Raw genomic sequence first — 25,830 nt, 5'->3', positions numbered from 1 at the left:
TCAGTGGGGATTTACCTATGCATATAGGCAAAACTCTGCAATCTTAGAAGGAAAGACAGTGCAGGATCGTGCATCGCAATCGCTGGGGCGAATACATGGAGCAATCAATGCACCAGTCTAGTCAGATCGCTTAGAAATGGGGCTGAACTTGTGTATATGTCTCTTTATAGTGATGCTTGATCAGAGATTTCATCAGACTGCACGGGATAACACTGTGAAAATGCTGATCGCGTAGCTGTCCCTCTAAGAGGGCACAGAAGGGATAAAAGTTTTATTTCCTTAACTTTCACGGTCAAGCAGCGAGAAGCAGCAATTTATTCGCGGAATAAAAATGCAATCTATGATATGTTGCCCTCTCATTCAGAAGCTTCTGCTGGACAAAGGGCCGGCAAATCAGTACGTGACAAATAGGTCATTGCTTCCAAAACGTAATTCTGAGTCCATCAGCGATGGAAAGGTGCAGTTTTATGAGACCGGCGGCTTCCGAATTCTTGCAGTAAGTCAGGTAATTCTCTGTTAACCGCATTCATTTGCCAGCCTCGCGTAAGGATCATTATATTTTTTATTTTTTATTATGACTTCTAAAATACCAACCTGATAACATTGTGCCGAAGCAATTTAAAGGGGATGTGAGAGGTGAATAATACAGCGGCTGCATGGAATCTTTAAGCCAATTATTGCTACTATTAAACGTCTGATGTAGTAATGGATCATGTAATTAACTTGTTTGGAAAATGATTGCATGAATTATTAACTCTCCTACTCTGCATATACAATTATATTAACTGCCACCGTGAGTGTTCATTATAATAAAAAATGAAAACATTTTATTTCTGTTAACAGGTCGCCCCCTTTGCAGTATTTTTTTTTTTAAATCACCTAAAGCTGAAACGTGAAACACGGACGGCTTTATTTTAGTTTTTCCTAGGCCAGAAATCTTAAAACGTACTTACATTTTCTTTGCATATGGCGTTGGATGAACTACGTCATCAGAATTTCAATACATGTTTTATCAGCATGATTATTATAAAACAGGGCTGGCGCTACCATTAGGCAGCTGTCTAGGGCAGGGGTGTCAAACACAAGGCCCGCGGGCCAAATCCGGCCCGCCAGACCTCTTCATGTGGCCCGCGCAGCCGCCGCCAGCCTTCACCTTTTATTCTCGATTTTTTTTTAAACAAGAAAGCCGCCTCTTCAGCGCATGCGCGGCAGCCTACAAGCCAGAGAACGTCTGCCCTCTAGCGCAGTGCCGCCGGTCGTCAACCCCTCCTCCACTCCCACCTGCTGTATAGGAGCCAGAGAGAGGAAAGAGCAGGTCCGTCATGGTGAATGGTGCTGCTGCTGCTGTGCGCTCCAGGTCACTTACTGCTGAGTATGCACTGCACAGTGCCCCCCACTCCTGGATAGATAGTGCGAGGAGCGCTCCTCACAGGAGGAAGGGGGAAATGCGCCTGTGTGAGAGCACAGCTGTGTCCTTGGTGGTGGAGCAGCTCAGACTGGAGTGGACGCATCAGAGCGGGTAAATGTCAAACTCTCTGCCTATGTGTGTGTGTGTGTGTGCATTGGCACATTGCAGCCCATCATTAATTGCTGTGGCCCATGATAATAAGCAGGACATATGCCCTAAGACTGAGTGCTGCCCCGCTGTGCAGGCAGCGTGTGCCCTAATGCACTGCAGTTCACAGCAATAGCAGGAGGGAAATGCTACTGCTGAGTATACAATAATTAATTGCAGTGACAATAATTTATGATAATAAAGAGTGGACACATAGTCCTACAGATACAACCGGCCCTTTGAGGGTGACCAAACTGCTGATGCGGTCCCCAATGAATTTGAGTTTGACACCCCTGGTCTAGGGCATCAGGATCTGCGGGGCACCACCGAGTCTGCTTATCCCAAAATGAAGGATGCCGATGAGGCCTCTGTGTTGTACTTAATACTGGTGACAGTTGTGGAACGTCTAAGGTGGCACATTTTCACTTGAGGGGCTGGAAATTGCAGCTTTACCTCAGCGATGATTAGGAAGGGGTCATTTTTTTCTTTTATAGGTGAATATTCCCTAGTGAAAAAAAAAGGTACCAAAAAATTCACAATTTAACAATGATCTCTGATTGGGCGAGATGCAGTAACCAAAAACTGCTGTAAAAACCCAGTTTTCATATGCAGCAAAGCAAAGTGCCAGTTCTAGCTGGCGTAACCCCATAGAAGCCTATGAGCTTCCCTTTGTGTCCCCCGCCATGTCCCCCTCACCTGTGTCTGGCCAGCCTCCTGCTGTGCTGCCGGGACCAGTGACCTCCTCCTCCTCCTCCCTGCACCTCTTTTGGGTGCAGGGAGGAGGAGGCGGAGCCCTGGCCGAGCAGCAGCAGCAGCCAGTTAAGGGTCCAGGGAGGGAGGAGGGACCTGTCGCACATCGCCAGTAACAACGCAAGAGATGTCCTTTGCAATAATTATCGCATATGTTATCGCATATGCGATAATTATTTCTGCGGTAGCCGGCGATGTGCGGCGGAGGGGGGGCTTGGATGTTAGCGCATCGCGCCCATTGTACTCACTGTTACGTGATAAAGGAACTTTTATTAATTTTTACATTCTTAGATCAGTGAAATAATTTCAGAATTGAATACACTAAATGCTTCTAAAATGCTTGTTCAGAGTATTTACAATACACTGAGGAAGATGGATGAAGCAGTGACAAAGAGTGAAGTGTGTCATTAGAGAGGTTGCCCATGGCAACGAATCTCTCTCCTGGATTTAATATATCTTCCCTATAGGCAGGTAGCATTGTTCTTACAACATGTCCAATAAGGACACCTCGGGCCGGATGTAATGCAGTGCAAGTCCGACAGCCGTGTAAGATTCCGGCCGAACTCTGAGGGTTTTTTAAAATGGAAGTAACTTAGAAGTCATGGTTTTGCCTTGTAAAAGACTGCCCCGATCGATGACCATTGAATGATTTCCCTTGCTAGTGGAGGCATGCGAGGGGATGTGTTCTCGTACGCATGGTACCGAGGGGATTCGGGGGTGAGTAGGGTTTCGTCCAAGTGGCGGGCGCTGCGATGTTTTCAGCTTACTGAGCCAACTTTAACCAGGGCCTATAGCTATAACATCTGATGTAATAAATGTGAATGTAAACTGATAGAATCTGCAAAACAAACAATCTGGAAATATAAAATGCACGTCGGGAGAAGGGAATAACACAGATTGTATGGAGAGGTGGCCATGGGATCGCAGATGGTTGTGAATATAGAGGATTTTCCCACATCAGCTGCATATAGTTATTCCCAGAAGGCAGTGACAATGTACATAATGGGACAAAGATGCTCACTGCATATAAAAAGTGACCCGGGTTAGAGGTACAGTAAGTTCAAACCAGTTGACTGTAAATGGCCACAGACACGGGGGAGAAAGGGCCTATGGAGAACCTTGCAGTAAGCTTGTACTTCTATGATGTCTGGATAACAGAGGGGAGAATGCACACAGGCCCTGCATGTCCGCATAGCAAGACTGCAGACTGTCAGTCACACTCTGTCTGCTACAGACACAGCAGAGCATGGTGGAGATATAGTTACTATAAACACTCTCATGTTATTTTAGGTATATTATTCATCTGAATAATGTTGTCTATATCATATTAATGCGGAAAAAGGCATGTGCTTCTAAGCAGACTCCATTCTTCCTGTGCTCCCAGAAGGCTTCATGCATTATCCCAATATGGTTGCCGAGATCTGAGACAACGGGGGTTATTCCCGTTGACTCCATCTGGTAAATTCCTTCTCAAATGCACAAACCATGTGCACTGCAGGTGGGGTAGATGCAGGCGTGGATTTAGAGGGGGGCGAATGGGGCGATCCCCCCCTAGGAGGCCCCTGCATCAGCATGAGATGTAATGGTCTCGGCTGCCGGGCGCACTCCTCTGCCTGTCTGTGCTAATGCCCGGCCAGCCGGGGGCGTTCAGCACCGGACCGTACATGGGACCTGCCACTGTGACGGACTCCAGGAGCTGAGGAACCCCATAAGGCGCCAGCGTTATCAGTAAGTTACTTTGGGGGGTGTTGCTATCCACAGGGGAAGTGGAGGAAGGTCCGGCAGGAGTCTCTCTATCAGTGAGGGCCACAGTCTGCCGCTTCCCGTGTCACATCCCTGTGTCCTCTAGGTCACAGGTATTACACTAATGTTAGACAGTGGGCTACGGTGGCGGCAGGAGGAGGAGGAGAGCAGCAGCACTCTGCCTGGACACGGATGGGGGGAGGCGGGCCCGTCAGCAGCAGCAGAGAGTTGAGAGATTGCTGTGGTCGCACCAGGACTGTGACGCAGGGGGGAGTGTGCGGTGGTGAATTTTCTGGAGATGGGGCTGGTGTACGGGCAGGTGTGCGGCAGGCACGGTGGGCTGCTCAGGTTGCGTCTGGGGATGTTCCGCTGTATCCCGAGGTGAGTGGCAATGGCCGGGTGTCAGCCAGGCAGCACATAAGCTCCCGACGACCCCCGCACCGTGTGACAAGTGTCAACGGCTGGGTGTCACCCAGCCTCCCATCAGCAACAGCCAGCCATTGAATGCCCATGGGGAGGTGTCCCCACTGCGCCAGTTAATTGGAACGGTTGTGGGTCAGGGCTGGGAAGGGGAGGAGTCGGACTGAGGGGAGGGGAGGGGGGGGGGTTAAGATAAAACAGTAAACTGCCCCCCTCCTAGTAGAAAAGTCCCCCCCCCTAGGTAGATGTTACTTGTGCAGAGAGAGTTAGATTTAGGTGGGGTTTTATTTCAAACTGATATCTATAGTGCAGTGTAAAAATAAAGCAGACAGTATTTTCCCTGCACAGAAACAAAAGAACTCACCCAAATCTATTTCTCCCTGCACATGTTACATCTGCCCCCCTGCAGTGCACATGGTTTTGTCCATCTAAGAAGGAACTTGCCAGAAGGAGTGAATCAGAATAACCTCCATGTTAGAGCATTCCACATTTATTCCACTTATATCCAGAGATACCTGCAATCTGCAATGATCTTAATATTCCTGCACCACTAGCCAGTGCCTACTTATACTCACTGGCTGGTGAGCTGTAGGACACCCCACTCTGCTTTATAAGGCATGTAACAGTGAGTACAGCTGTACCTGCTATCTTTCAACAAACCAACACCAATGGCTAAGTAACTGTGTGGTTCAGTTTAGGGTCATAGGCTGGCTAGTCATTGGTTGTGCTTAAGAATACATTAGTTTATGTAACAAATTAGTTGGCAACGAGCCTTGTGCTGATTAAAGTATTATTAATGAAAGTGTTAAGTAGTGGAATTAACCTAAGCAACCTCCATCTTACATCGGCCCATGTGCCCTCCCCAAAAATGATCTTTTAGAACAGGTTTAAGTTTTTCTTTTGATACCACAAGATCTGCAAATCACCATTACCGAGTAAGATCCCCTGTTTCAGTTCTCAGTGACCAGCGTATATAGGGCCTGAGATGGTTTTACGAGGAGGGACTGTGACGTCAGCGATGATGTCACATGGCGCCTTGTTTCAGTTACAGATCAGTGGAATCCTCAGAGTAAAGGGCCCCATACATCAGCAATTAATTGTGACAATTTTCAGATATGGAGATGATTGCCACAATTAATTTTAGATGTGTGGGCTCCCCCTTTTGGCAATCCCAATCAAAATCGCCAATCGATTGCTTTATCAGGTTTTTAAACATGTTTAATAATCTGGTATTATCTGCAGATATTTTTTAATGTGTGGGCGTTCCCAATTCATCTTCTTCATCTATTTACATTATGAACAGCTGAAATGACAATCGATTGGGCAATTTCCAGATATGAAGATGCAATCTTTAGATGGAAAAATCTGCCGATCACTGAAATAAATCTGTAATATGTGGGCAAAGTCAGATAGATTGTAAAATCCATTTATCTGGCCAAAATATCCCTATATCTGAAAATCCATAAATTGTGATTGCTGATGTATGGGGCCCATTACTTACATTTGCACAGGCAGCAAAAAACTGTTTGATGGTTTGGGAACTGTGTATGGATTTGCGAGTGGATAGCAGTCAATGATCCATTCGCAATTCACTCACAGTTTACCAAGGGGAATTTTCTCTTTCTGTCTGGGTGGCGGCTTTCTAATCGTAGGCTACTGCGGATCCTCACAATAGCGGCCAAGCCTGAATCTGGTCCGTAGAACCGAAGACGGTGGAACGGTGGCCACATATTAAACAGTCAATTACTCAAGTGCAGCCACTTATCCTTCACAGATCCCTGTCAAGTGATCTATTCTCTGTAATGGTGCATGTTTTCAGGGTACGCAGTGAAGAAGGACAGGGCCATCTAGTGGCAGGGTATAGATCATGCTTTCAGCTCAAAAGCCGCCTCATCGCTGGCCACCACCAATCATCTGCTGGCATTACCAGCTGGTGAGGGACGGGTTGGACGGCTTTCCATAGTGTCCTGCTATGGAAAGCCATCCACCTTCAGGGAAAATCCCTAAAACGGTTGAAAACCGCTCAGTGTGTATGCACTGAGCGTTTTTCAGCCCAGCGATTTTCTCCATCGTCAGCGTACATGTTGGGTAAAAACGTCCAGTGTGTATGGACTTTTCGAAAAGCGTGGCTCTCCAGTTATTGATAAACTAATGCTTAGATTAATGCTGAATTAGCATGATAAACGAAGTAGCTAATTTCACTTCAATCAAAAACCCATAGGTAACAGAAATTACAAAACTGAATTTCACAGCAACTGGAGTACGGTCAGCTGCTGGAAAAAGAGCCAATAAATACTTAGATGTAATAGGAATGTAACCAATAATTCTGGAAAACATATTTACCGCACATATTTAACTTCCGTAAATGTACTGTCTACAGACAGAGCTGAGAAGGTGGCCTACTGGAGAACTGATGAGCAACGTCTTGATGTGACGCTAACGAAATCTCACTCAAGAGTGAGCAGTCCTTACGTGTACAGCTGAATGGGCGGTGGAGGTGCGTGGCTGTGCAGCGTGACCTCTAACATTACGCCGCACAATCCAGTTGCTGAGCAGCGTCTGAGCAGAGCGCTGCTGGTGCGCAGTTCTGCCTGGCCTAACTCCTAGGAATCAGATTCTGGCAATTTTGGGCCCAAAGGAGTCCATTCCCCTGCCGTGTATTAGGCCAATCCCCTGACTGTCATGTTAGGTTATCAGGGATTTTAAACATGCATAAAAATCCCGATTTGGATCGGGGATCACAGAACTGCCACTGTTTATTACCATCTTAATTTCCCCGATCCAGCGACGGATCTGCAATCATCATTGGCCAATGACCGACGGATCTACCCCGCTGGTGTATGGGCCCCTAAAATCCTGGTATCCTGCCAATCTCGGAATCGGCCTCTTTAGTTAGGAGTGATGGGTGTAGTGCGACAATCTTTTACATTAGTTGCTATATGTAAACTTGTATGCACGTGTACCTTATGCCCGCCCAACACCTGCGATCTCTTGGGGAATCGCCAAAAAACAACCAATCCGTTTATTTTTGGGCAAAAATAACATATTGGGCAAAAATAACATGTTGGCTTTCCCGAATTCATGTCATAGGTAATGGAAGAATGGGAAATTGTCTCGACCTTTTGACTGTTGGCTTTCCCCATAGTCAACCTAATGCTTGGGTCGACATTCTGACCTCGTCAACGTTAGCCATGTCGACCTATTTCATTGTTGACCTAAGCCCTGATGATCTTTAGTGGTCGACCTTCATAGTCGTTAGCATTACTGACGTCATGGTTTTGATCCCCACCATGGCCCTAACTGTGTGGAGTTTGTATATTCTCCCAGTGCTTGCGTGGGTTTCCTCCGGGTGCTCCGGTTTCCTCCCACAATCCAAAAATATACTGGTAGGCTAACTGGCTTTCAACAAAATTAACTGTACAATGTGTGTGTGTGTGTTTATGTATGTATGTATGTATGTATGTATGTATGTATGTATGTATGTATGTGTATATATATATATATATATATATATATATACACACATACACACACACACACATATATATATATATATATATATATATATATATATATATATATATATATATATATATATATATATATATATATACACACACACACACAAACACCTCACTTTTACTTATTAATCTAATATGCTAAGGACTTGTGGAATAACAGTTGACAATACAACAATAATATGTCGGAATAGTTTGCACTCATCATAGCTTAGACCAGTGATTTTCAACCTTTTTACCTTGCGGCACACTAAATAGGACTTTAAAATTGCCAAGGCACACCATGAGATCCCCACAGGGCAAAACACATTGGCCACCACAGGAAAAAACAAACCTATTGGCCACCACATTAATAACAATCACACTGGTCCCCACAGGTAACAAAAATAAAATACATTGGCCCTTTACATGAAAAGAAGAGATCAGTAAATGACATTTGAACTGGTGGTGGCTGTAAATGGGTTTGGGCATCTCTAGATGTGGGGGCACACTTGAGAACAGCTCAAGGCACACTAGTGTGCCACGGCACACTGGTTGAAAAACACTGGCTTAGACTAATAGATGCCTTACTCATTTATGTGATCATCCGCCAAGCTGCAGCTTGGCTTCTCAGCGCATTTTATGGCATATTAATAAATTGGTAGCAAAAGAACAGTGCCGCTGTGGCTTAAAAATAACAAGTTATTTAGAGACCTTCATAACTTAGCTCGGAATTAACAATACTGTCAGTGTTACATGTTCAAGCATCTTTCATCCCAAGTTCTGCAGAGAACACGCAGTGATTTGGCTGGTAAATAAACTCAGCTGAAAACAAGGCAGGTTTAATGAATTAGTGAGGTGAGGCCGTGTATTTTCAAAATGCATGATGTCGGAGGCAAATCCATAACATTCCCCTGGCATAGGCTGGGTAATGAATTTTTGATATATATGCAGAACAACTAGAAGTCTACGAAAGAGGCTGCAAAGAGCTATTTGATGGGGGGTTTTCTTTTTGTAACTCTTATAGTTCAGCTTGTGCATAGATTTTGTACTTTAAGAAAGTGCGCATGTGTGTGTGTTTGTGTGCACACAGTTTCACAAGTACGCCAGCATAATATTGAAAATAGGCAATTTGATTTTGACGTTCTTTGATGGCATTCACTTGAGAAAGGTCTCAAAGAAGCCTGAAAAGTTGCAATAACTTTAACAGCAGTAGGCAAAGCTGCAGACACCAACGGTGGGCGAGGCTGGGAGACACCAGTGGTGAGCGAGGCTGGAAGACACCAGTGGTGGGCGAGGCTGGAAGACACCAGTGGTGGGGGAGGCTGGAAGACACCAGTGGTGAGCGAGGCTGGAAGACACCCGTGGTGAGCGAGGCTGGAAGACACCAGTGGTGGGCGAGGCTGGAAGACACCAGTGGTGGGGGAGGCTGGAAGACACCAGTGGTGGGCGAGGCTGGAAGACACCAACGGTGAGCGAGGCTGGAAGACACCAACGGTGAGCGAGGCTGGAAGACACCCGTGGTGAGCGAGGCTGGAAGACACCAGTGGTGGGGGAGGCTGGAAGACACCAGCGGTGGACGAGGCTGGAAGACACCCGTGGTGGGCGAGGCTGGGAGACACCAGTGGTGGGCGAGGCTGGAAGACACCAGTGGTGGGCGAGGCTGGAAGACACCAGTGGTGAGCAAGGCTGGAAGACACCAGTGGTGAGCGAGGCTGGAAGACACCAGTGGTGAGCAAGGCTGGAAGACACCAGTGGTGAGCGAGGCTGGAAGACATCAGTGGTGAGACACCGGCGGCAGACAAGGCTGGCAGACGCTGGATCTCAAAAGCAAAATCTTTCTCTAATGGGCACAACCATGTGCACTGCAAGTGGGGCAGATGTAACATGTGCAGAGAGAGTTAGATTGGGGGGGGGGGGTGTTTTGAGCTGAAATCGAAATTGCAGTGTAAAAGTAAAGCATTCAGTATTTACCCTGCACAGAAACAAAATAAGGAAAAGATTTAACTTTTGAGATCCAAACTGAATTACCCCCAATATGTCCAATTGCTATTTGAATGGGCTTCATTAAGATATATAGGTATACCTTCACTGCAGTGTTCTCCTACCCTTCTCCAAGCTTCTGTGATTTCCCACCCTGTGGCGTGTGCATGCCCCCACTTGTCTCCATGTTGTTTATGTCTCTGGAATAAACTATGTGCATGCAGATGGTACATACAAGTGATGAGAGTCCCACTTAACAAGCCAGGATCTGACTCACAGGCTTCCTGACAGTGGTCACTTTTTTCTTATTGGGGCAGATGTATTAAGTCAGGTGAAGAGATAAAGTGGAAGGTGATAATGCACCACTTAAAACGGTCATTTTTCAAACATAGATGATTGCATCTATGTTTGAAAAATGACAGTTGGGAGTTGATTGGCTGGTGCATTATCACCTTCCACTTTATCTCTTCACCAAGCTTAATACATCTGCCCCATTGTTTGCCTGCTCTGCCACCTATGACAAATCTTCTACATGTACTCTCATGTAATAAGACTCTCCACTAGCCTCCAAACTTTCAAGCGTTCCCTGAAAACTCACCTCTTCAGGCAAGCCTATCATATTTAAGTTCTACAGGCATAACCCTCTGAGGCACTTATGTATTATATAGCTTCCCTTCTGGACTTGTAACTTGGTGGGACTGCTATGCTATTACTGATGCCTGTCCTTGTGTTTCCCTCCTATGTCCCTATAGCTTGCAGCAGGGCCCTCCTACCTCCAAGTCTGTCTGTTGTTACCCAGTTTGTTTTATCACTGTCTACTATTGTAAGAGACTGTAAATAAATAAATAAATGTACTGTCTGTGTGTTTTCTGTGGATGTGTTCTAGTTCTAGAAACTATACATATAGGGAGAGAGATGACAAGAGGGGGAGGTAGATGAAAAGAGGGATGATGACGATAGAGATCTGGAATCAGACAGGTCTCTGCGTACTTTCAGCTTGGAATAACCCTGACCCTCAGAACACTTATCCTGTAGATGACTCAGTATTACCCACTCAGCTTCAAGTAAATGTGTATGAGGACTCACCCAAGGGGGCATATGCTTGACTAAGACACATGCGGCAGTGGAAAAATTGCACGATTTGTATGCAAAAAAAGTAATTCTGTGCAAATCTGTCTCAGGCCCAGAGAGGTAGAGAGAGGGGCGAGAGACGGTGAGGGAGGAGAGGGAGGAGAGGATACAGGGCTGCATTTGAAGCCTTCCAATAGCAAATGATCAGTGTGCGGCTATGGCAGATGCTGGAGATGGAGAGCAATGACCATCCGATGTTCGGGTGCTAGGTAAGCACGCCTTACGCCCTCATGTGTCTGTAATTAATTAGTACACAAAGTCCAAATTTGAAGAATATTTAGAAAAACACAGAAATGTGAAAACTGCATCTAAAACTAATCATGGTGCTCTGCTCGCTTCCAGCTGTTCCTGCATTAATTGGATGTCTTGATAACTCAGTCAAGAGCATCATCCGATCGATGTCCGTGGGAGGACAAATCCACTTGTCATTAGGCATGGAAAGGTTTCCCGCTATTAACACTTCAGCTGCGAATAAACCTTACCTGGGCCTGGGAGGAGCCGACCCATCGGTGCCTGCCAGTAACTATGTACAGTGGGTGAGCTGCTGCGAGCTTCCTATTTGTGCCTCATACGTTGTGCCTCCCCCCCCCCATGTATGTAGGAATCAATGGGAGCAAGGTGCATGCACCTTTATACTTACTCATTCCTCATTAGCAACGCATGTATCAGCCATTTCCTGCCTGATGTCAATACCCTGTGTTTTGATTGGTTACATAAATCAGCAAATTGCAGATTTTGATTTATGCAGCTTATTTGCTAGCACCGTTTAGTATTATGCCAGCCTGGCTGTAGGAATGGCAGGCTACATCTATCGCTGCTGAGATGCTGTCGAATTTGCTGCCTTCTTGAAAAGTAGGCATTACCAATATGTCTTACTACCCCAACCAGTATCTTGGTACCGACTCAGAAAAAGACAGATGCCCTGCCCTGGCCTGGGCATCTCCATTATTAGCACAACATGACCCAGTTCTGAATTCATCACAGTGTTTTTAGGCCTCGGATGAACCCCAGTGGGCAATCACTGCTAAAGCAATCCTTTCTAATCTCTGCCAATGTTCTACAGACTGGGCATCACCATTATCAGCAGGTGCTTAATGATATACAATGCCTGCCCGGTTTTACAGAAGTGACTTTCTCAAAGCAGTTACTGGAATTTAGTGTGGTGGAGGATAATTACGTATATTCCAAATCTTGCTAAAGGAACCTCAAGACTAATCTAATGCTGTTTGCTTATAGGCTGACGAGGAACGGTGAATATAGTATTTCACCTTAAGGATTCAGACGTGAGCCATTTTGGTGCGTAGTGATCCGCTAATAACCCAATCACACAAGCAGCTGTATGACATGACAGTAAACAATCTACCTCTCATCCGAAAATTGTTTCCTCTTCTCGCGTTCTCGGAGGAGGTTCTCTTCCTCGGCTTCCAGTCTTCTATAAAAAGTAAAACAAAAGAGAGATCTTACATACTGTGTGCAAGAAAATGTAATGGTTCCTTCAGCCTCCACACTGCTGGCAGCCTTTGCGTATCACGGACCAACATTTATAATAATTTACTTGGAACAAATGAAATATGTGAGGGCAAATCCCACAAAAGGCTACGTTCTCTTCCCCTACACGCTGCAGCTATTCTGTAGGGTGAAGCTGCATCCTGCCACTAGGAGCCAGTGTCACTTGCACTTGGGAGGAGGCAGCCATTTTGTGGGTTTCATCAACATCCACTGTTCATCAGCTCTATAGGAATCTGTTACCCTATACCTCTAGGACTGCTTTTACCTCAGAGATGCCACCTCATGAAATGTTTGTGCTACATTTTTAGGAATATGAAGTCAGACCACAGTACTATGGGCCATCCGCAGGTGACAGTTGCACTATAAACTTTTAAATAATCTGTATACATAAAGGTCAAGCACTTCTTAAAGCTGTAAGACATATGAGGCGGGTGTATCAAGCCCTAGAGAGATAAAAAGGGAAGCAAAGTCCCAAAGCAACCTATCAGCTTACAGCCGCCATTTTGAAAACAGTGTTAGATAAATGACAGAAGCTGATTTGGGTAACTCCTCTACTTTATGTCACTCCAAGGTTTGATGCATTTCCCCCTTGGACGCAACCCATCCTCAATGGCGGAAAACTTTCTCCATATATAAAAGACTTTCTGGTACCAAAGTGGGAGCTAGTTATGTGTAAAGTACATTCCAGAAAATACTAGGTAGAAGCAGATTCGTTGCTATGGGCAACTTACCCAGTAATTGTGAAGCAAGGTTAAAGGTACAAGTAGAGGGACTATAACATAAAGGTTATCCTAGAAGACGGTCTAAGGGGACAGCTTTGTTTTTGGAAAGACAGTTCGCATGTATAGCAGACATCAGTAGCTCGGACAGAGTAAGGCTGGAACTGGTTCCTTCTGCAGAAAAGGCTGGTGCGACAGCTGTGTATAACACATACACTACAGAGGAGACCAATGATTCTTCTACACGGATTCCCATTATCAGTTGTGTTTGATCTGTATAATCTGCGCCGCTGTTAAAGTTTACACAGTGGCCAATCCCATTAACTTTTTGCTCCGCTTTCTATCTAAAACTAAAAAAATATATATACTTTATTTTTACTTTTATCTGGCTATCAAAGGGACAATGCACCATGACTTGAAAGAATAGTCTCTTAATACATCCTTGTACAAAAAAAAAAAAGAAGAAAAAAAGAAAAAAGAAAGAGTCTCATTCAATATGCATAAATGGCCGATCAACCTCACAATCCCAATGGTTCATTCTTTGCTGACAAAAATATGTACCGCCAACCGTGATCCATTGATCCTGGGCACAAAGCCGCGCTGCTATTGGCTTGCTGTCTGCTCTGTGACCGCAGTGACCGGGCTGGATTAAATCGCTGCTTTAAGAGCCGGTGTTTTTGTTCCCTGTTTATCCTCAATTAATTAAACCAAGGTTACAGTTAAGAGTGTAAATATTGGAATGGGAAATCATGGGATGAGTAACGCCACTGCTGGAGTTCTAAGGGTCCGATTCAGACCTGATTGCATGCCTGCGAATTTACACAGCGGCCATTGATCAATACACTGTGCATTCATATGGCCCATAGTACTCATGCACAAGGCCAACCTGCAACGAAGCCCTGCAACTTTTTTCACATTGACTGAGTCCAGGGCTACTCAGCCTGCGATGACTGGTGCCCAGTTTTAAAAAATCATTCGATGGTGAGCCTGTTACGATGGGTTTTGGACATATTCGCCCGGGTACAAATGGATGTGTAGCTGTACAACTTTCCCCTTCTCCTATCATTTTCCCAAAAATATATGGACCAGGAGAGTGCCGGAATTGTGACGGGTCTGTATGGCGCACTAACTGTTCTGCTGTATGCCAGCAACCTGAGAGGACGTAGCTGACTGATGTGTTCTGTTTGGAGTTTGTATGTTCTCCCATGCTTGCGTTAGATTCTTCCAGTTTCCTCCCAAAATCCTCAAACACTCTGGCAGATTACTCTGCCTCTTGTGTCTATGTGATATAGTTATATTAAAGTCCACTGAAAAGTGCTGCGTTATATGGGCCTGATTCAGTGAGGAATGTTAATGACGTCTCAGCTGTCAGAGCTTAATAATCAATAAACAAAATGTACTGTGAAACAAAAGACGAAAAGACAAAGTCAATGTGTTAAACTGACGAATACTTACAGCCTAGAACCGGAACTCTTCCGGCAGTAACAGCAATAGCAGCAACAGCCTACAATGCTCAGTACAAGGACTCCCAACACTACGGACATAGCGATGATCAGGGCTTCAAAGTTGACTAAAAGAGAAATAAGAAAACGGTGTTAATCAGTTGCGCAATGTGAGTGGCGCACATCAGAAGCAGCCGGACTGTGGACTACAGCGTGATCGTCATGGTGTGTCTCTAGCGAGAGAGCAGCCATGTTGTACATGGGTAGAATTACAACACATATCATTAAACAGTCTAGAACTCCTGGGGTGGATTAATGTAGGGTACACACTAGAACGATCATGATCGTGAGATGATCATACGATGGTCTCACGATTTGCTAGAGCACACGATCTGCATCCGATCCAATTCCGATCTGTACCCAGTTGAAGGGGTCATTTTCAAATCCTGACTGCAGCAGGTAGGATCTGCAAAACTACCAAACGACCAGCGGGGACACACATCGGATCGGGATCGGATCTAAAACATGCCCAGTTTACATACAATCGGTGAGATTATATCGAAATTGGGGGAATTGAGGCCAAATTGTTCTGGTGAGTACCCAGCATTATAACTCAATAACAGGTGGCACATAATAGCAAACATACTGTAGGAGCGCTGTCCGCAGTACCCGGGAGCAATGTGGCTTGGAGTGACAATATATCATGAGATGAAGCCGTCACCTGTGCAGTCACTGCTGCTCCGGGGTAGAGGGGACTGACATGTCACAAAATAACATTTTATCTGAACACGAGGGTCCTGCTCTATCTCTAGTGCGACACTCCAGGAGTTCCAGTGCGACACTCCAGGAGTTCCAGTGCGACACTCCAGGTGTTCCAGTGCGACACTCCAGGTGTTCCAGTGCGACACTCCAGGTGTTCCTCATAGGGAACTGGTGGGTAGATAATAACTGTGAGTCAGCCAATAGTTTATCACGGCTGTTGCAGGACAGATGAGTTGGAGATTGTAGGATTTCTGTATTGATTGCAATGACTGAGCCGGATACTTTATATTGCTATAGAGGTTCTACTAAGGGGGTCTGGGTCATTGGGTTGACCCAATTTAGGTTGACATGCATTAGGTCGACAGGCTCAGAAGGTCGACAATGGGAATGTCGACAGTCAAAAGCTCAACATGAGTATTTTACGTTTCTTTTTGTCCTGAATGTCGACACCGTCACAAGTGTACAACACTATGCTTCGGGCACGGTGCCTCACTCCACTCGGCTCCATAGTGGATGGTAGGGTGACCTAATGCTTGTATCGACATTACGACCCTGTCAACATAACACACATCGACCTATATCAGGTATCGACCTAAGGTCTGTCACTTGCACGGACCCCTAAAATGATATCTAGTATAACATTTAAGGAGTACAAAGCGCTAACATGTAGTGAATGGCCTTATTTCTATAATCAGATCACTTCTGTAAGCACTAATGCGGCATGAGCACAAATAAATGATCAAATAGCTAATCCTAAACGGAGAACAATGGAAGTGCATGTCACATGATCATCTAGAACAGGGGTGGGGAACCTCAGGCCGGTCTGAGTGGCCCGCTTTGCCTGGAGTCAAGTACAGGGGAATTCTCGCGAGAGGTCGGTAGTTCTCGCGAGATTCCTCTTAACAGCAGCCGGAGACTGTCAGTCCTATTCAGCGGCAGCCGCCGGAGCGTGGAACGGCTGCAGCAGGACAATTTGTAAGAGAAATTTTTACATATGGCCCCCGAAGGATTTTTTTCTACATACAAACGGCACAAAAAAGGTTCCCCACCCCGATCTAGAATTAGGCAGACATTCTAATTAGACACAACACCGTCCTGTACCATTCCCCCAACAAGTCGCTGGGAAGAGTCTGCTTACAAGAATCACTGCTTCCTAAATAACGAGGCATTACAAAATAATATACATAAAACGGTTATCAGATGCTTTGCAAATTACTGTAAATGCCTTGTGGTTTGGATGTACACTGGATGTACACTGGAACATGCTACCTTATATCAATGTTTTTGTTCCTGTAGGAAAATTGAGTGCATCTTGGCCAAGCCTGATATCATATTATTATCCTTTATTTATATGGCGCCACAAGGGTTCCGCAGGGCCCAGTTACAGAGTACACATAATCAAACTGGAAAACAGTAACTTACAGTTGAAGACAATACAGGACAAATACAGGGTAAATGGTTATAGGAACAGCAGCCGATTACTGCAACATAAGTATCCAGGTGGCAGCAAACAGCATGCTTTGGTGCAGTCGAAGACTGCTGAAGTAAGAAAGCATAAGCACATGAGGTAAGAGGTCCCTGCTCGTGAGAGCTTACATTCTAAAGAGGGGGGGCAGACAGACAGGGGTGACACTGGAGGGGTAGATAGGGCAAGGAACAGAAGGTTAGAAGGACAGTTTGCGGAGTTTGGTGAAGAAGTGGGTCTTAAGAGCCCGTTTGAAGTTCTGTATAGAAGTGGAGAGTCTGAGGGGGAGAGGGAGAGCATTCCAGAGTAAGGGAGCAGCACGTGAAAAATCTTGGAGGTAGGAGTGGGAGGAGGTAGTAAGTCGGCAGGAGAGCAGACGGGTGTTAGCCGAGCGAAGGGGACGAGTGGGAGTGTAAAGGGATATAAGGTCAGAGATGTGGATGGAAGAGGAGTGGTGAGGGCTTTATAAGTGAGTGTGAGAAGTTTGAATTGAATCCTGAAAGGGAACCCAGTGAAGGGCTTGTAGAAAAGGGGAGGTGGAGGTAGTGCGTTTGGTGAGGAAGATGAGCCAGGCTGCAGCATTAAGGATAGATTAGAGTGGAGACAGACATTTGTCAGGGATACCAGTGGAGGAGATAGCAGTAGTCCAGCCTGGATATAATCAGTGAGTGGATAATGGTCTTAGTGGCATCCTGAGTGAGAAAAGGTCTAATTCTGGAAATATTTTTGAGATGAAGATGGCAGGTTTGTGAGAGATGCTGAATATGTGGTGTGAAGGAGAGGGAGGAGTCAAGGGTTACTCCAAGACAGCGTACTTGGGAGCTAGAGGTGATAGTCGTGCCATCAATAGATAATGAGATTGTGGGATGTGAGGCTCTGCGGGAGGGTGGGAAGATGATCATCTCAGTCTTGGACATGTTAAGTTTGAGAAAGCGCTAGGACATCCAGGAAGAGATATCAGAGACAGTTGGAGATACGAGTGAGGAGAGCCGGGGAAAGGTCAGGGGAGGAAAGGTAGATTTGAGTATCATCAGCCTAGAGATGATATTGAAAGTCAAAAGAACTAATGAGGATGTACAGAGAGAGAAAAGGAGAGGACCAAGAACTTTTATGGGGTGGACCCTGTCCAAAGATCCTATCCACTTATTGTTTTGTAATTTTGATCCACAGAGTTGTAAGCTCATCCCAGTCGACCGGAGACAAGTGGAGGATGCTCTCAGCTGGTCTACAGGGACTGGGAGCCACAGAGAATTGGCAGTGCTCCAACTTGGCTGTGTGACAATGGCCGGTCAGACTCAGATTCCAGAATCAGAGTTCACCAGTGGGTCCAATCTCAGTTCAGCAACAGCAGCAGGTGCACCGTTGCTTGCTGCAAGTGCAGGCTGAGCGGTATCAGGCGAGAGCCGTCCTGTTCCCTATTACAGGTGTCAACAGAGTTCCTGGGACAGAGCCAATTAGCTCAGCAGTGTGCTGCTGAGATCCAATGGAAGACCAGCGGTCACACTTAGGGGCTGTTTCTAGTTCAATCAGTCTCCCATCGTGTTCGCACGGGAAACCGTTTTTTAGCGACTGCTCATGCGCATAGTCATTACAGGGGCTAGCATAGACCAGATGAATATTTTGACAACCTAGCCTGATAACATTTAGCCCAAATCTCCGTCATGTAAGTAAATAGGCTAGAAACAAAGAATTATTATTCCACCAGAAAACTTGCCAACGATCATTTGGCGGTGTGGAATTTTTTAAATAAAATCTGTGCCACGCCCCCTTTTTAAGATTTCACAACCCATCAAAGAATCCCATGTAATGGGCCCCATACATCAGCAATCACAATTTATGGATTTCCAGATATTAAGATTTTTGGGCCAGATAAATGGATTTTACAATCTATCTGACTTTGCCCACACATTACAGATTTGTTTCAGTGATCGGCAGATTTTTCCATCTAAAGATTGCATCTTCATATCTGGAAATTGCCCAATGGATTGCTGTTCATAATGTAAATAGATGAAGAAGACAAATTGGGAATGCCCACACATATAAAAAAGATCTGCAGATAATACCAGATTATTAAGCATGTTTAAAAATCTGATTAAGCAATCGATTGGCGATTTTGATTGGGATTGCCAAAAGGGGGAGCCCACACATCTAAAATTAATTGTGGCAATCATCTCCATATCTGAAAATTGTCGCAATTAATTGCTGATGTATGGGGCCCTTAAGATGCACTCTTTAACATATCCACCGACTCACAGTTGACAATAGCGTAGAGTGCCGGTATCCTGGTTATGTGTCTGCCGAACAAAAGAATAATACGTTCTATTCATCTCCACTGAAGAATATACAATGCCCAGTGGGGTTCATGGGATATTACAGTCATTACACGCGATCGCTGCTATTATTCTGGCTCTGTTGGGCTCCGTGTCATTACCTCCTTCTCAGACTCCTGGGGCAGAATTAGGCTCCGTGATGACATCTTGTTAAGCGCGTCGTAGATTTGTAGTCTGATCTATAGGCAAAGTTTTACACTTGAAGCCGCTGCGCTATAATGGGCACACGGAAGGACCGGGTCACGACATGAGCGAAAGCTGTCGGTAATTCGGCGATTAATAATGAAATACGGATGCAACGTTCAGTACGGAGGGACTCCAGAAGTTTATGCCATTAGTGACTGATGAGAAATATCTCAAGGAGAGCACAGAATCCGCAGACACAACACAATGCAGAACGTATTCTCCTTCATTAGGAGCGCTGTGGAATCTTGCATTGTACAATATTAAGAACATCATTTAGACAGAATTGCGGAATACCAGCAGCGAATAACATTTATACGGTGACAATCCTAATGATTCCAAATGTAACTCTGCAGCTGACAGCAATCCAGAATCCCTTACTGTCACATTACACAGTATCCTGTGATTCATGATGTTTGGTTGGCTCCATCTAGTGTCAAAACAAAAGAATTACCAGCCGCGGAACAATGCTTTAATTTCTGGCACCGGTTCCAAGCATCTTTCCTTTAAACACAGAATTGTTGAGATTTTATGTAAATTGACTTATTTGTTTTGGTGGTTTAACTGTACTTGTCTGCTAAATAGCACTGATCTGTCACAGCCTCGGCGAGGAATTTGCATTATTAGCAGACGCTTATGTTAATAGATCTGAATTCTGCAGAGGTATTTAATAGGCTAGTTTGCATAAATTACAGCAGGCACAAATGCCAGCTCGCTCCGGCGGAGCGGGTGTCGCATCTTCCATAACCTGCACCGATCACTTCAGATATCTTAGGGCACTTTAATAAAGATTATACGTTACCGTGCTCTTATATAAGCAGATTTATTTGTTCAAGATCACTGTTTATGTGTTAAGATTTTCTTTACCTTTAAAAGGCCGAGGCCCAACTGTAACAGCCTGCAGGGTGTGGGCAGCAGCCAGATTAGCCGCGAGGTTTAAATCAACGATTTTTCTTTTATAGTAAAAACCACTATAGAAGGAAAGCTTTTAAAATGTTTTCACCAACTGAACAGCGGCGTTACAGTGGACTGGACAGCGGCTGCGGCATTACAGTGGACTGGACAGCGGCATTACAGTGGACTGGACAGCGGCGTTACAGTGGACTGAACAGCTGCTGCAGTGTAATAATAATCGGAATAGTGGCTGCAGTGTAATAATAATCAGAATGGTGGATGCAGTGTAATAACAGACTGAACGGTGGCTGCAGTGTAATAATAATCGGTACGGTGGCTGCCTGCAGCGTAATAACAGACTGAACGGTGGCTGCAGTGTAATAATAATCGGAACGAACGGTGGCTGCAGTGTAATAATAATCAGAATGATGGCTGCAGTGTAATAATAATCGGAATGATGGCTGCAGTGTAATAATAATCGGAACTGTGGCTGCAGTGTAATAATAATAATCGGAACGGTGGCTGCAGTGTCATAATAATCAGAATGGTGGATGCAGTGTAATAACAGACTGAACGGTGGCTGCAGTGTAATAATAATCGGAACGGTGGCTGCAGTGTAATAATAATCGGAACGGTGGCTGCAGTGTAATAATAATCGGAACGGTGGCTGCCTGCAGCGTAATAACAGACTGAAAGGTGGCTGCAGTGTAATAATAATCGGAACGGTGGCTGCAGTGTAATAATAATCGGTACGGTGGCTGCCTGCAGCGTAATAACAGACTGAACGGTGGCTGCAGTGTAATAATAATAATAATGATGGCTGCAGTGTAATAATAAATCGGAACGATGGCTGCAGTGTAATAATAAATCGGAACGATGGCTGCAGTGTAATAATAAATCGGAACGGTAGCTGCAGTGTAATAATAATCTGAATGATGGCTGCAGTGTAATAATAATCGGAATGGTGGCTGCAGTGTAATAATAATCAGAATGGTGGATGCAGTGTAATAATAATCAGAATGGTGGATGCAGTGTAATAACAGACTGAACGGTGGCTGCAGTGTAATAATAATCGGAACAGTGGCTGCAGTGTAATAATAATCGGAACGGTGGCTGCAGTGTAATAATAATCGGAACGGTGGCTGCAGTGTAATAATAATCGGAACGGTGGCTGCCTGCAGCGTAATAACAGACTGAACGGTGGCTGCAGTGTAATAACAGACTGAATGGTGGCTGCAGTGTAATAATAAATCGGAACGGTGGCTGCAGTGTAATAATAATTGGAATGGTGGCTGCAGTGTAATAACAGACTGAACGATGGCTGCAGTGCAATAACAGACTGAACGGTGGCTGCAGTGTAATAACAGACTGAACAGTGGCTTTGGTATAATAACAGACTGAACAGTGACTGCAGTGTAATAATAATCGGAACGTTGGCTGCAGTGTAATAACAGACTGAACAGTGGCTGCAGTGTAAGAACAGACTGAACAGTGGCTGCAGTGTAAGAACAGACTGAACAGTGGCTGCAGTGTAAGAACAGACTGAACAGTGGCTGCAGTGTAATAACAGACTGGACAGTGGCTGCAGTGTAATAATGCACTAAAAACAGTGGTTGCAATATTACACTGGACTGAACCGCAGTTGCAGCATACCAATGCATTAAACCATGGCTGCAATATACTATAATGAGCAGTCAAACCCAAAGCTCTACAAGACAGATCATTACTAAAATAATTGGTTCAATTGAATTAACTATAATTACTAAAATAATTGGTTCAATTGAATTAACTATAATTATTTACAGGTGTGTGTGTGTGTGTGTGTGTGTGTGTGTGTGTGTGTGTGTGTGTGTGTGTGTGTGTGTGTGTGTGTGTGTGTGTGTGTGTGTGTCATGAATTCTAAAAGAAGTAAAGGTTACATATCCCACCAGAACCTGTGTGACGCCTGCACACATTTTGGATGGCAAGTTTTTCAGACATCATGTTATCTAAGATGACTAAAGTGGTGTATGTTTTACATTTAATAATAGGAAAGTTATCTGCACCATCAAAACTTCATGGGATGCTATATAGCAGAAATGCGGTAAAAACCCCGTTTTCGGGGTTTCTACCGCATTTCTATATGCTATATGGCGCCTCCGCAGTGTCAGCGCTGCGGAGGGAATCGCCAGCTAAAGCTGGCGAATCCCTGCAGAAGCCTATGGGCTTCTTACCGCAGCGCTGTTTGAGGGATCCGTCACGGATCCCTCCCAGCGTGCCCTGCGGCCGGCGCCGGGGTCTGCGCATGCGCAGATGGACTCCCGGGTCACAGACCCGGAAGTCCAGCGCCGGCACCGCATCGCAAGGGACAGCTCTTACCGCAAGAGCTGTCCCTTGCATGAATAACGGCATATGTTATAGCATATGCCGTTATTAAAAATGCGATGTCCGGCGATAATGGGCGCGGATGTTACAACATCCCGCCCGAGAGAAAAGCTGAAATTCACTTTCAATAGTTTGCTAGTGCCACCTGGTGGTCGTTTATAAACATACATATGCAAGGTTTATTTTTTCTTTTCCATTTGCTTGCATAGAAAAGGATTCAAATTTAGGGGTGTAAGTTCTTACCACGCAACCCAAAGGTGAAATAGAAGGTGGTGCCCCCCCCCCCCCCCAGTGACTCTGGGTTGCACAAAAAAAAGGAAGTCATGTGATTACAATACTTCTCAGTGGTCACTGGGATTGCCTATTATTAGATCCCCTGTCCCATTAGTACATTTGGGAGAATAAAGATTCTTTATTGTAGCTAACTGAAGCTAATAAGGAATCTTTATTTTCGGGTGCTGGCTGCAAATGATAATAAATACAATGCTGAGAGGAGTTTTTCTCAAAGCTGGGAGGGATATACAATTGTGAGCGATAAAATAACAGCCAATCAGCTTCTGTCTTACATTTTACAGGCTATATGAAAAAATGATAGTTACACTCAGGGGGAATACATGGGGGGCTTGTAAGCATGGACAGCAGTCAGCAGTACCTGTAGCTATCACTATGGAATGAGAGGAGAGAGAGTCTGTCCTAGTTCACCAGCCCCTCAGTCTCTGTGAAAGTACATTTTAACTCTGTTACCCTTCTATGTACTCCCCACATGGCTGCATTCTTTTCTACCAGTCAAAACCATGCTGAACCTCATTGTCGGGGTCTCTTGATATAGATTTGATTTTATGGAAAAGAAAGAAGTCACAAGGTGCTAGGTCTGGTGAGTATGGACCGTAATGGACGTAGTTCTAGCACCGCAATCTGTTTCTTAGCCAAAACGGGCTGAAAGAGAGAGCGGTGTGAGCTGGTGCATTGTCCCGACAGAAGATAAAACAATTTTTTTTTTTAAACCTGCTAAACTGTTTTGGGATAGACCAAGGTCACTGAACCCAACTCACTTTTAATTCATGCAATATTGTTGTTTATTTTTTACAAGCACAGTCTCATTAATTAATAGCCACCGGTAATACCCCTTTCAGACATACTACCCAGGATTTTAGACCGGGTTCAATCCTGGGCCAATTGCAGGTGCGCAGGACCCGGGATTTTAGTTGACTAAAATCCCCGGTAGAGCCATTCAGACTTTCGCTAGTCCCGGGATTGTGAAAATCCCGGGATTTTTGCGTATGTCTGAAAGGGGTATAACAGAGTCAGGGATGCCCAAGGCTTACTGGATGTACATGGGCAGCGAATGCCTGCCTGGTCCGATCCCGCAGAATAACTAATTGCTGGAAAAACGAGCTCCAAGTCATCTATAAGCAAGAACTGATTCCGGTATTTTGTGGTTAATAAAGTAGGGTAAGAGGGCTGTGGGGGAGTAATTATTGGTCTAAATCACCAAACTTACCAGGGGCGGATTGGGGACTAAAAGTGGCCCTGGAAAATTTCTGGCAGTGGCCTCATGTGGGCGGCTACAAATCAATAATGGCGGCTCTCATAAATACATGCACCAGGTCCCTGCCGCTCTCATACATACATACATACACCCTGCCGATCTCATACATACATACACCTGGTCCCTGTCACTCTCATACATACATACATACACCTGGTCCCTGCCACTCTCATACATACATACATACACCTGGTCCATGCCGCTCTCATACATACATACAACCTGCCGTTCTCATCCATACATACATACATACACCCTGCCGCTCTCATACATACATACATACACCCTGCCGCTCTCATACATACATACACCCTGCCGCTCTCATACATACATACACCCTGCCGCTCTCATACATACACCTTGCTGCTCCCATACATACATACACCCTGCCGCTCTCATACATACATACATACATACATACACCCTGGCGCTCTCATACATACAACCTGCCGCACTCATACATACACCCTGCTGCTCTCATACATACATACATACATACATACACCTGGTACCTGCCGCTCTCATACATACATACATACATACATACATACACCTGGTTCCTGCAGCTCTCATACATACATACACCCTGCCACTCTCATACATACACCCTGCCACTCTCATACATACATACACCTGGTCCATGCCGCTCTCATACATACATACACCCTGCCGCTCTCATCCATCCATACATACATACATACACCCTGCCACTCTCATACATACACCTGGTCCCTGCCACTCTCATACATACATACACCTGGTCCATGCCGCTCTCATACATACATACACCCTGCCGCTCTCATCCATTCATACATACATACATACACCCTGCCGCTCTCATACATACACCTGGTCCATGCCGCTCTCATACATACATACACCCTGGCGCTCTCATACATACATACACCCTTCCGCTCTCATACATACATACACCCTGCCGCTCTCATACATACATACACCCTGCCGCTCTCATACATACATACATACATACATACATACATACACCCTGCCGCTCTCATACATACATACATACATACATACATACATACATACATACACCCTGCCTAGGGTGACCAACTCATCCCTTTAATCCAGGACACACATTAATTACACAGGTTCTGTGGCTGGCTTTCACTTGTTTTAAAACTGCCACACCTCAAGACTCCAGAAATGGTTTTAAACTGCCACAGAACCTGTGTAATTAATGTGTGTCCCGGATTAAAGGGATGAGTTGGTCACCCTAACCCTGCCGCTCTCATACATACACCCTGCCGCTCTCATACATACATACATACATACACCTGGTTCCTGCCGCTCTCATACATACATATACCCTGCTGCTCTCATACATACATACATGGTCCCTGCCACTCTCCTACATACATGCATACATACACCCTGTCCCTGCCACTCTCATACATACATACACCCTGCCACTCTTATACATACACCCGGTCCCTGGCGCTCTCATACATACATACACCCTGCCACTCTTTTACATACACCCGGTCCCTAATGATCTCATACATACATA

At 45.2% G+C, this 25,830-nt stretch overlaps 1 protein-coding gene across 2 annotated transcripts in view; it reads right to left on the bottom strand.

Annotated features, from left to right (window-relative positions):
- Positions 1 to 25,830, bottom strand: part of LOC146081281 (pituitary tumor-transforming gene 1 protein-interacting protein-like) — an 89,071-nt gene that overhangs the window by 39,246 nt on the left and 23,995 nt on the right. For both annotated transcript variants that reach the window (XM_083189411.1, XM_083189414.1), the window contains exons 4-5: positions 14,763 to 14,877; positions 12,443 to 12,511 (exon numbers count right to left, since the gene is read on the bottom strand). In XM_083189411.1, coding sequence (XP_083045537.1) covers positions 12,443 to 12,511; positions 14,763 to 14,877 — 184 coding nt within the window. The remainder of the gene's footprint in view (positions 1 to 12,442; positions 12,512 to 14,762; positions 14,878 to 25,830) is intronic.

This window comes from Crinia signifera, chromosome 5 (assembly GCF_055691185.1).
Source record: "Crinia signifera chromosome 5, ASM5569118v1, whole genome shotgun sequence".
Classification (NCBI taxonomy): Eukaryota; Metazoa; Chordata; class Amphibia; order Anura; family Myobatrachidae; genus Crinia; species Crinia signifera.
This window is presented reverse-complemented; position numbering and strand designations above follow the sequence as displayed.